The following is a 13,478-nucleotide window of genomic DNA, read 5'->3' on the forward strand; positions in this document are numbered from 1 at the left end:
ATAGCCTCTCTACTGTTATAGCCTCTCTACTACAGCCTCTCTACTGTATATAACCTCTACTGTATATAACCTCTCTACTGTATATAACCTCTCTACTGTATATAGCCTCTCTACTGTATATAACCTCTCTACTGTATATAGTCTCTCTACTGTATATAGCCTCTCTACTGTATATAGTCTCTACTGTATATAACCTCTCTACTGTATATATTCTCTCTACTGTATATAGCTCTCTACTGTATATAACCTCTCTACTGTATATAGTCTCTCTACTGTATATAGCCTCTCTACTGTATATAGTCTCTACTGTATATAACCTCTCTACTGTATATATTCTCTCTACTGTATATAACCTCTCTACTGTATATAACCTCTCTACTGTATATAGCCTCTCTACTGTATATAACCTCTCTACTGTATATAACCTCTCTACTGTATATATCTCTCTACTGTATATAAGTATATAACCTCTCTACTGTATATAACCTCTCTACTGTATATAACCTCTCTACTGTATATAGCCTCTCTACTGTATATAACCTCTCTACTGTATATAACCTCTCTACTGTATATAGCCTCTCTACTGTATATAACCTCTCTACTGTATATAACCTCTCTACTGTATATAGCCTCTCTACTGTATATAACCTCTCTACTGTATATAACCTCTCTACTGTATATAACCTCTCTACTGTATATAACCTCTCTACTGTATATAGCCTCTCTACTGTATATAACCTCTCTACTGTATATAACCTCTCTACTGTATATAACCTCTCTACTGTATATAGCCTCTCTACTGTATATAACCTCTCTACTGTATATAGTCTCTACTGTATATAACGTCTCTACTGTATATAACCTCTCTACTGTATATAGCCTCTCTACTGTATACAGCCTCTCTACTGTTATAGCCTCTCTACCGTATACAGCCTCTCTACTGTTATAGCCTCTCTACTGTATAGAGCCTCTCTACTGTATATAGCCTCTCTACTGTATATATTCTCTCTACTGTATGGGGTTATATCCTTCCTGTTTGGCCCTGTCCGGGGGTGTCCTCGGATGGGGCCACAGTGTCTCCTGACCCCTCCTGTCTCAGCCTCCAGTATTTATGTTGCAGTAGTTTATGTGTCGGGGGGCTAGGGTCAGTTTGTTATATCTGGAGTACCTCTCCTGTCCTATTCGGTGTCCTGTATGAATCTAAGGGCGTTCTCTAATTCTCTCCTTCTCTCTTTCTTTCTCTCTCTCGGAGGACCTGAGCCCTAGGACCGTTTACCTGACATATGACTCCTTGCTGTCCCCAGTCCACCTGGCCATGCTGCTGCTCCAGCTTCAACTGACCTGAGCCCTAGGACCATGCCCCAGGACTACCTGACATGATGACTCCTTGCTGTCCCCAGTCCACCTGTCCTGCTCCAGTTTGACCTGAGCCCTAGGACCGTGCCCCAGGACTACCTGACATGATGACTCCTTGCTGTCCCCAGTCCACCTGGCCGTGCTGCTGCTCCAGTTTCAACTGTTCTGCCTTATTATTATTATTGGACCATGCTGGTCATTTATGAACATTTATTTCAATTAACAGATTTCCTGATATGAACTGTAACTCGGTAAAATCGTTGAGTTAATATTTTTGTTCAATAAATATCACCTGTCAAACGGAGGACCAAGCGTCTGCAGGTTTTCGCTCCTCCCTTGTACTTGATTGGTGAATTAATGTAACTAATTAGTAAAGACCTCCCCTCACCTGGTTGTCTAGGGCTTAACTGACCGATACAATTTGTTTCGAAAGGAAAAACCATGCAAACACGAGGCCCTCCTTGGAATGAGTTTAGTACCCTTATTGTATGTAAACCCTGAACTGCTGATGCTACACTATGTATTGGCCATAGAGCCCCACCGTATGAGTCATAATACCCATAAAACCTAGCAGTCAAACAGGGAAATGGTTCCAATCGTAAAACTCTCTCCAGGACAAGGTGACACTTATCAATATATTCGGCTCTATTTACTCTCAGATTTTGAAAATGCTAATTTAGCGTCAAAGTAGACATCGTTGAAGACTACAAAATCATGATTTAAAACTACAAATCCCTGCAAGCTCCTGCACATCATCTCTAGCTGACACCTTTGCTAACAGGTATTGTGTGAATTTCAATCTTACACAAGACAGTATACAGAATTGTCCATTTAATTATTTTTTCTCTCAATTTATTCATTACTAAATTTAGCCTCGGTGTACATATCACTGACAAACTGAAATTGTCCACACAGACAGTGTGCTGAAGGCGCCACAGTGCCTCTTCAACCTCAGGAGGCTGAAGAAATTTAGGTGGTCACCAATAACACTCTCAAACTACAGATGCACAATCGAGAGCATCCTGTCGGGCTGTATCACCGCCTGGTACGGCAACTGCTCTGCCCACAACCGCAGGGCTCTCCAGAGGGTGGTGCTGTCTGCACAACTCATCACTGGGGACAAACTACGTGCCCTCCAGGACACCTACACCACCCGATGTCACAGGAAGGCCAAAAATATCAAGGACAACAACCACCCGAGCCACTGCCTGTTAAACCCGCTATCATCCAGAAGGCGAGGTCAGTACAGGTGCATCAAAGCTGGGACCGAAAGACTGAAAAACAGCTTCTATCTCAAGGCCATCAGACTGTTAAACAGCCGTCACTAACATTGAGTGGCTGCTGCCAACATACTGACTCAACTCCAGCCACTTTAATAAAGTAATAATTGGATGTAATAAATGTTTGGGGCTGCAGCCTATAGACAGACTAGGAATCACTGGCCACTTTAAGGAATGGAACACTAGTCACTTTTAATAATGTCACTTTAATAATGTTTACACATCTGGCATTACTCATCTCATATGTATATACTGTATTCTATACTATTCTACTGTATCTTAGTCTATGCATTACTAATCTCATATGTATATACTGTATTCTATACTATTGCATCTTAATCAATGCCGCTCTGACATTGCTCGTCCATATAATTATATATTCTTAATTCCATTACTTAGATTTATGTGTATTAGGTATTTGTTGTGACATTGTTATTATTATTACTTGAAAGAAAATGTTTTTTTTTTTATTTGTTATGTTTAGCTCACATAATATCATTTAAAAGTATGAATGAAGGTGTCTGTAATAGAAGAAATGTGGCAAAGAAGAATGTAGACATTCATAAATGAATTTCTATAGATTCCTAAATACTTGTTACTATGGTGGGGGAGTTCCAAGATGGCGGCACGGTGACTCAACAGCGCCCCCTATCAGTCATCTAGTGTATATATAAATCAATGGTGGGGGAGTTCCAAGATGGCGGCACGGTGACTCAACAGCGCCCCCTATCAGTCATCTAGTGTATATATAAATCATTGGTGGAGACAACAGATCCAGTCAATCAGTTGAAGTAAAAGCAAGACAAGTTCACAAGAACATTGTAAAGACTGAAAAAATAATTTATTGAAAACGTTTGTTTTAAATACATTGTTTCTTCATTTCATTTACACTAGTTACGTGATTGTTCCCTCTATTTAAATATAATGATAGTCAGAAGAAAAAAAACTAAACAAAAAGGACAAGTAATTCCGTTTCCCAGTAAACAATTAGTGTAAAGACAAGACGTGGGCCGATGTGAGCGGAATGAAAGCTGCTCTGTTCATTCACGTTTTGTTCTTTGAAATGATATATTTCTCTCATTGTTCCTCTCATTCTCGTTTTTCTCTCCCTCCCTTGTTCTTCTCTTCCCTCTCACCCAGCTCTACCCAATGATGTGTATAAACACTAGATTGCCCGATGCTATATATTGGTCAATGACAGGCTCTGAAGCCACCGTCCACCATATTGGTACTCCTCAGAAGGAGCAGTCCTCCATAGGAATGAAATTAAGTCTACGGTATTTCATTTTTTATTTTTTTTTAAAGATGGTGGCGCAGTGGCTTCAAAACAACCCCCCCTGTCAATCATCTAGTGTTTCTATAGCGACAGCATCGGCTCTAACCCAGGTTGATCTCACCAACGAACATGGTGATGAGCAGGATGATAGCGAACCCGGTGAGCAGCCCGGCGTTCTGGATCAGGAAGAAGATAACATTGGTCACCGTCGACCCGTCCTGTTCATTCATGATGGCGTTCATCTCCGGGAACTGAAATCAGAACCAACCGGTTTTAAACCAACAGTTAAATATCGCATTCTGTTTCTTCCCAAGATATCAGAATAATTTCAGTCTCTCTCCCTCTCCCTCGCTCTTTCACTCCCACTCTCTCCCTCGTTCTACTGTCCTCCCTCTCTCTATCTCTCCATTGTAGCTGTCACGATGTTCGTAATAATGATGGTCGTATCAAGGCGTAGAGTACGTAGAGTTCCACATATTTTAATGAAAGAAGTGAAACTTAAGCAAAACACAAAACAATAAACAATAAACGAACCGTGACGACAATGCAGAGCGAACAGGCAACTAAACATAAACAATATCCCATAACTCACAGGTGGGAAAAATGCTACTTAAGTACGATCCCCAATTAGAGACAATGATAGCCAGCTGCCTCTAATTGGGAATCATACAAATCACCAACATAGAAAATGAACCTAGAACCCCACATAGAAAATATAAACTAGAACAATCCCCCAGTCACACCCTGACCTACTCTACCATAGAAAATAAAAGCTTTCTATGGTCAGGACGTGACAGCAGCTATCATCAGGTCACACTGTTTTACAGTCAATAAAGCTCCCTCCCTCCCTCCCTCCCTCAGTCTCTCCCTCCCTCCCTCCCTCCCTCCCTCCCTCCCCCTCCCTCCCTCCCTCCCTCCCTCCCTCCCTCCCTCCCTCCCTCCCTCCCTCCCTCCCTCCCTCCCTCCCTCCCTCCCTCCCTCCCTCCCTCCCTCCTGGGGGAGGATAGAAGCAGCTCTGCAGCTGTGATAACACGTACAGTATGGTATGATGAGAAACTGACTGTCCACTGGGTCATTCAGTGGTTGGGTCCTTAAAAAAATATAATGACCTGTCTGCTCTCCCTGCAAGACCAGAGAACCTTCATACTAAACTCAATATAGATATACTACTGAGATATTGAAATGTTAGGTCCCGATTCTCTACTACATGTACGCCCTGCTTGGCAGCTGAAGGTTGATGAACGGCAGAACACAGCACAGACAAGTTAAAAACTAAAGTAAATTCAGTTAGTCAGTCAGTTGTGGATCTAAAGGATAAGCGTTGTCATCTGGGAGTTGAAGCAGATCAGGTGGCATTGAGGGTGGAAGGAAGCATCATGGGAGAATCTCAATTGCATTTCCTTGATTCCTAGCATCCTCTCTCCTCACCTCAAGACCCCCCGCCCCTCTGCGAGAAATGCAAGGAATCAAGGAAATGCAATTGAGATTCTCCCATGTCACTCACCATATCTACCAGGAACATTCTACTCACCATATCTACCAGGAACATTCTACTCACCATATCTACCAGGAACATTCTACTCACCATGTCTACCAGGAACATTCTACTCACCATGTCTACCAGGAACATTCTACTCACCATGTCTGCCAGTACTATGTAGAGGAACATTCTACTCACCATGTCTACCAGGAATATTCTACTCACCATGTCTACCAGGAACATTCTACTCACCATGTCTACCAGGAACATTCTACTCACCATATCTACCAGGAACATTCTACTCACCATGTCTACCAGGAACATTCTACTCAACATATCTACCAGGAACATTCTACTCAACATATCTACCAGGAACATTCTACTCACCATGTCTACCAGGAACATTCTACTCACCATATCTACCAGGAACATTCTACTCACCATATCTACCAGGAACATTCTACTCACCATGTCTACCAGGAACATTCTACTCACCATATCTACCAGGAACATTCTACTCAACATATCTACCACGAACATTCTACTCACCATGTCTACCAGGAACATTCTACTCACCATGTCTACCAGGAACATTCTACTCACCATATCTACCAGGAACATTCTACTCAACATATCTACCAGGAACATTCTACTCAACATATCTACCAGGAACATTCTACTCACCATGTCTACCAGGAACATTCTACTAACCATATCTACCAGGAACATTCTACTCACCATGTCTGCCAGTGCTATGTAGAGGAACATTCCCCCAGCGATGGCGAAGATGGCGTTGGGGGCGAAGTTGCTCCCCAGCAGGATGCCGAAGGCCAGGCCGATGTAGCAGGACATGGCTGACAGCAGGTTGAAGAAGACGGCCTGGGGGATACTCATCCCAGCATTCAGCAGAATCACAAAGTCCCCTGAAGGAAGCGCCGGAGAGACAGCGACAGGTTCAGGAACACAGTAGACACATCGAGGAACCAGCACGACTTTTAGTTATGTTTATTAACAACAACAAAAAATAGCCAAGTGATTTTTTTAAAAATCGTTTTTTTCAGATGAAGGTCGGTTTAGTTCAGCCAAAGTTGCTTACTGTTGTTACTGTATAATCACTTAATGACAACTGCTTATAAAAAAAAAACGAAGGCAATTCTAGATACATATGATTGATTGATCTCTCACCGAGCTCGTGGGGGAACTCCTCACAGACGATGGCGATGGAGGTACTGAAACCAGCGCCGACAGACACGGTAAAAGAGGCTCCGATCGCCAGGCCGTCGATGAAGTTGTGCAGAGCGTCACTCAGTGTGATCATCCAGGCCACCGTCTTTATGTTAGCGACGCGCTGACCCCGCAGCCAGTGGCACATCACACTATTGACATGGACTTCCTGCTGGGACAGGAAGTCACGGAGGAAGGAGGCAGAGTAAAGGGGAGTAGAACTGGATTGTACATGAGAGTAATATCATAGTCTAGATAATATAACATATTTACTATATAGTATGTCATATCCTAATTAATATAACATATTTACTATATAGTATGTCATATCCTAATTAATATAAATATTTACTATATAATATGTCATATCCTAATTAATATAACATATATTTACAATATGTTATAGCCTAGTAAATATAAATATTTACTATATAATATGTCATATCCTAATTAATATAAATATTTACTATATAATATGTCATATCCTAATTAATACAACATATTTACTATATAACACGTTTACTATGTAACAGAATTATGTTTTTTTCACTTCAATCTGAAAAGAAACACAACAACAATCTGATGCAGTATGTAAACAACAATCTGATGCAGTATGTAAACAACCTGACGCAGTATGTAAACAACCTGACGCAGTATGTAAACAACAATCTGACGCAGTATGTAAACAACAATCTGATGCAGTATGTAAACAACCTGACGCAGTATGTAAACAACAATCTGATGCAGTATGTAAACAACCTGATGCAGTATGTAAACAACCTGACGCAGTATGTAAACAACCTGACGCAGTATGTAAACAACAATCTGACGCAGTATGTAAACAACAATCTGATGCAGTATGTAAACAACCTGACGCAGTATGTAAACAACAATCTGACACAGTATGTAAACAACAATCTGATGCAGTATGTAAACAACAACCTGATGCAGTATGTAAACAACAATCTGATGCAGTATGTAAACAACAATCTGATGCAGTATGTAAACAACAATCTGATGCAGTATGTAAACAACAATCTGATGCAGTATGTAAATAACAATCTGATGCAGTATGTAAACAACAACCTAATGCAGTATGTAAACAACAATCTGATGCAGTATGTAAACAACAATCTGATGCAGTATGTAAACAACAATCTGATGCAGTATGTAAACAACAATCTGATGCAGTATGTAAACAACAACCTAATGCAGTATGTAAACAACAATCTGATGCAGTATGTAAACAACAATCTGATGCAGTATGTAAACAACAATCTGATGCAGTATGTAAACAACAACCTGATGCAGTATGTAAACAACAACCTGATGCAGTATGTAAACAACAACCTGATGCAGTATGTAAACAACAACCTGATGCAGTATGTAAACAACAACCTGATGCAGTATGTAAACAACAACCTGATCCAGTATGTAAACAACAATCTGATGCAGTATGTAAACAACAATCTGATGCAGTATGTAAACAACAATCTGATGCAGTATGTAAACAACAATCTGATGCAGTATGTAAACAACAATCTGATGCAGTATGTAAACAACAATCTGATGCAGTATGTAAACAACAATCTGATGCAGTATGTAAATAACAATCTGATGCAGTATGTAAACAACAATCTGATGCAGTATGTAAACAACAACCTGATGCAGTATGTAAACAACAATCTGATGCAATATGTAAACAACAATCTGATGCAGTATGTAAACAACAACCTGATGCAGTATGTAAACAACAATCTGATGCAGTATGTAAACAACAATCTGATGCAGTATGTAAACAACAATCTGATGCAGTATGTAAACAACAATCTGATGCAGTATGTAAACAACAATCTGATGCAGTATGTAAACAACAATCTGATGCAGTATGTAAACAACAATCTGATGCAGTATGTAAACAACAACCTGATGCAGTATGTAAACAACAATCTGATGCAGTATGTAAACAACAATCTGATGCAGTATGTAAACAACAATCTGATGCAGTATGTAAACAACAACCTGATGCAGTATGTAAACAACAACCTGATGCAGTATGTAAACAACAATCTGATGCAGTATGTAAACAACAATCTGATGCAGTATGTAAACAACAATCTGATGCAGTATGTAAACAACAATCTGATGCAGTATGTAAACAACAATCTGATGCAGTATGTAAACAACAATCTGATGCAGTATGTAAACAACAATCTGATGCAGTATGTAAACAACAACCTGATGCAGTATGTAAACAACAATCTGATGCAGTATGTAAACAACAACCTGATGCAGTATGTAAACAACAATCTGATGCAGTATGTAAACAACAATCTGATGCAGTATGTAAACAACAATCTGATGCAGTATGTAAACAACAACCTGATGCAGTATGTAAACAACAAGCTGATGCAGTATGTAAACAACAATCTGATGCAGTATGTAAACAACAATCTGATGCAGTATGTAAACAACTATCTGATGCAGTATGTAAACAACTATCTGATGCAGTATGTAAACAACAATCTGATGCAGTATGTAAACAACAATCTGATGCAGTATGTAAACAACAATCTGATGCAGTATGTAAACAACAATCTGATGCAGTATGTAAACAACAATCTGATGCAGTATGTAAACAACAATCTGATGCAGTATGTAAACAACAATCTGATGCAGTATGTAAACAACACGATGGTCGGTCGGTAGCTTCTCTACTGCTGTGACAAACCAACTCCTTATTGGCCCAGGCCAGAACAAGCCGTCTTTGTGTACAAGCGAGACAATTCTTGCTTTTATCAAGAGTCTAGGATACGCAGGCCTGTGATCAGTCCCACTGACGCTGTCACACAGGGCTAAGGGAGATGGGACTCTGTTCATATAGTCTCCTGTGTGACAGAGGCTGCATGCCAAATGGCACTCTATTCCCTGGAGTGAACGACATTTGACCAGAGTCCATAATCCAAAAAGGGAATAGGTTTCCCATTTGGCATGCAGACCCTGTCACACAGGAGACTATGAACAGAGTCCCATTTCTCCCTTAGCCCTGTGTGACAGCGGCAGTCTCGTCCATTTTGCTCAGTATCTGTGATGTGTAACAAGGCCAGACTCCTCCACTTGAGCCAGAGAACTAATGGTTTTACATTAATAATTAACATGATTTCCCCAGTCAATAACGTCACAGATAACAGCTCAATAAATAACTAAGCTTAATACTCAGCGCTGCTGTAAATGTCGTTCTAGGTCAGGATGTCCAACTGGCATCCCACAGGCCCCAGTGTGTCCCGCGGGTGGTTTGATATCAATACAGTGCTGCAATACAGTAATGCAGGCCATTTATGTATTTGTCATATTTCTGTTATGTTATTACTGTGTTATTACTGTGTTACTACTGTGTTACTACGGTGTTACTACGGTGTTACTACGGTGTTACTACTGTGTTACTACTGTGTTGTTTCTGTGTTGTTACTGTGTTGTTACTACGGTGTTACTACGGTGTTACTACTGTGTTACTACTGTGTTACTACTGTGTTGCTACTGTGTTGCTACTGTGTTACTACTGTGTTGTTACTACGGTGTTACTACTGTGTTACTACGGTGTTACTACTGTGTTGTTACTGTGTTGTTACTGTGTTGTTACTACGGTGTTACTACGGTGTTGTTACTATTGTGTTACTACTGTGTTACTACTGTGTTACTACGGTGTTACTACTGTGTTACTACTGTGTTACTACTGTGTTACTACTGTGATGTTACTGTGTTGTTACTGTGTTGTTACTGTGTTGTTACTACGGTGTTACTCCGGTGTTGTTACTACTGTGTTACTACTGTGTTACTACGGTGTTACTACTGTGTTACTATGGTGTTACTACTGTGTTACTACGGTGTTACTACTGTGTTACTACTGTGTTACTACTGTGTTACTACTGTGGTGTTACTGTGGTGTTACTGTGGTGTTACTACTGTGTTACTACTGTGTTACTACTGTGTTACTACTGTGTTACTACTGTGTTGTTACTGTGTTGTTACTACTGTGTTACTACTGTGTTACTACTGTGTTACTACTGTGTTGTTACTACTGTGTTACTACGGTGTTACTATGGTGTTACTACGGTGTTACTGTGTTACTACTGTGTTGTTACTGTGTAGTTACTACTGTGTTACTACTGTGTTACTACGGTGTTACTACTGTGTTACTACGGTGTTACTATGGTGTTATTACTGTGTTACTACTGTGTTATTACTGTGTTACTACGGTGTTACTACTGTGTTACTACAGTGTTACTACTGTGTTACTACGGTGTTACTATGGTGTTACTACTGTGTTACTACTGTGTTACTACGGTGTTACTATGGTGTTACTACTGTGTTACTACTGTGTTACTACTGTGTTACTACTGTGTTACTACTACTGTGCTGTTACTGTGTTGTTACTACGGTGTTACTGTGTTACTACTGTGTTGTTACTGTGTAGTTACTACTGTGTTACTACTGTGTTACTACGGTGTTACTACGGTGTTACTACTGTGTTACTACGGTGTTACTATGGTGTTATTACTGTGTTACTACTGTGTTATTACTGTGTTACTACTGTGTTACTACTGTGTTACTATGGTGTTGTTACTGTGTTACTGTGTTACTACTGTGTTACTACTGTGTTACTACTGTGTTACTACGGTGTTACTACGGTGTTACTACTGTGTTACTGTGTTACTACTGTGTTACTACTGTGTTACTACTGTGTTGTTACTGTGTTACTACGGTGTTACTACTGTGTTGTTACTGTGTTGTTACTGTGTTACTACGGTGTTAATACTGTGTTGTTACTACTGTGTTACTACCGTGTTGTTACTGTGTTACTATGGTGTTGCTACTGTGTTGCTACTGTGTTACTACTGTGTTACTACTGTGTTACTACTGTGTTGTTACTGTGTTACTACTGTGTTACTGTGCTGTTACTGTGTTACTACTGTGTTGTTACTGTGTTACTACGGTGTTACTACTGTGTTACTACGGTGTTACTACTGTGTTGTTACTGTGTTACTACGGTGTTAATACTGTGTTGTTACTACTGTGTTACTACTGTGTTGTTACTGTGTTACTACGGTGTTGTTACTGTGTTGCTACTGTGTTGCTACTGTGTTGCTACTGTGTTGCTACTGTGTTGCTACTGTGTTGCTACTGTGTTACTACGGTGTTGTTACTGTGTTGCTACTGTGTTGCTACTGTGTTGTTACTGTGTTACTACGGTGCTACTACTGTGTTACTGTGTTACTACTGTGTTACTACTGTGTTACTACTGTGTTACTACTGTGTTGTTACTGTGTTACTACTACTGTGCTGTTACGGTGTTACTACTGGTTACTACGGTGTTGTTAATGTGTTACTACTGTGCTGTTACGGTGTTACTACTGTGTTACTACTGTGTTACTACTGTGTTACTACTGTGTTACTACGGTGTTGTTAATGTGTTACTACTGTGTTACTACTGTGTTACTACGGTGTTACTACTGTGTTACTACTGTGTTGTTACTACGGTGTTACTACGGTGTTACTACTGTGTTACTACGGTGTTACTACTGTGTTACTACTGTGTTACTACTGTGTTACTACTGTGTTACTGTGCTGTTACTGTGTTACTACTGTGTTGTTACTGTGTAGTTACTACTGTGTTACTACTGTGTTACTACGGTGTTACTACGGTGTTACTACTGTGTTACTACGGTGTTACTATGGTGTTATTACTGTGTTACTACTGTGTTATTACTGTGTTACTACTGTGTTACTATGGTGTTGTTACTGTGTTACTGTGTTACTACTGTGTTACCACTGTGTTACTACTGTGTTACTACTGTGTTACTACGGTGTTACTACGGTGTTACTACTGTGTTACTACTGTGTTACTACTGTGTTACTACTGTGTTACTACTGTGTTGTTACTGTGTTACTACTGTGTTACTGTGCTGTTACTGTGTTACTACTGTGTTGTTACTGTGTTACTACGGTGTTACTACTGTGTTACTACGGTGTTACTACTGTGTTGTTACTGTGTTACTACGGTGTTAATACTGTGTTGTTACTACTGTGTTACTACTGTGTTGTTACTGTGTTACTACGGTGTTGTTACTGTGTTGCTACTGTGTTGCTACTGTGTTGCTACTGTGTTGCTACTGTGTTGCTACTGTGTTGTTACTGTGTTACTACGGTGTTGTTACTGTGTTGCTACTGTGTTGCTACTGTGTTACTACTGTGTTGTTACTGTGTTGTTACTGTGTTACTACGGTGCTACTACTGTGTTACTGTGTTACTACTGTGTTACTACTGTGTTACTACTGTGTTACTACTGTGTTACTACTGTGTTGTTACTGTGTTACTACTACTGTGCTGTTACGGTGTTACTACTGTGTTACTACGGTGTTGTTAATGTGTTACTACTGTGCTGTTACGGTGTTACTACTGTGTTACTACTGTGTTACTACTGTGTTACTACTGTGTTACTACGGTGTTGTTAATGTGTTACTACTGTGTTACTACTGTGTTACTACGGTGTTACTACTGTGTTACTACTGTGTTGTTACTACGGTGTTACTACGGTGTTACTACTGTGTTACTACGGTGTTACTACTGTGTTACTACTGTGTTACTACTGTGTTACTACTGTGTTACTGTGCTGTTACTGTGTTACTACTGTGTTGTTACTGTGTAGTTACTACTGTGTTACTACTGTGTTACTACGGTGTACGGTGTTACTACGGTGTTACTATGGTGTTATTACTGTGTTACTACTGTGTTATTACTGTGTTACTACTGTGTTACTACTGTGTTACTATGGTGTTGTTACTGTGTTACTGTGTTACTACTG

General features: G+C 40.0%; 1 protein-coding gene across 3 annotated transcripts in view; it reads right to left on the reverse strand.

The window, feature by feature from the left end:
• Positions 1–3,455: 3,455 nt before the first annotated feature.
• slc39a8 (solute carrier family 39 member 8) overlaps positions 3,456–13,478 on the reverse strand; it is an 83,003-nt gene continuing 72,980 nt past the window's right edge. For 2 of the 3 annotated variants that reach the window (XM_052496034.1, XM_052496036.1), the window contains 3 exons: positions 6,578–6,788; positions 6,131–6,315; positions 3,456–4,163 (listed from right to left, as the gene is read on the reverse strand). In XM_052496034.1, the coding sequence (XP_052351994.1) occupies positions 4,014–4,163; positions 6,131–6,315; positions 6,578–6,788 (546 nt within the window). In that variant the 3' untranslated portion in view covers positions 3,456–4,013. The remainder of the gene's footprint in view (positions 4,164–6,130; positions 6,316–6,577; positions 6,789–13,478) is intronic. The other variant, XM_052496035.1, reaches the window with a different exon arrangement.

The sequence above is a fragment of the Oncorhynchus keta genome, chromosome 35, assembly GCF_023373465.1.
Source record: "Oncorhynchus keta strain PuntledgeMale-10-30-2019 chromosome 35, Oket_V2, whole genome shotgun sequence".
NCBI lineage: Eukaryota > Metazoa > Chordata > Actinopteri > Salmoniformes > Salmonidae > Oncorhynchus > Oncorhynchus keta.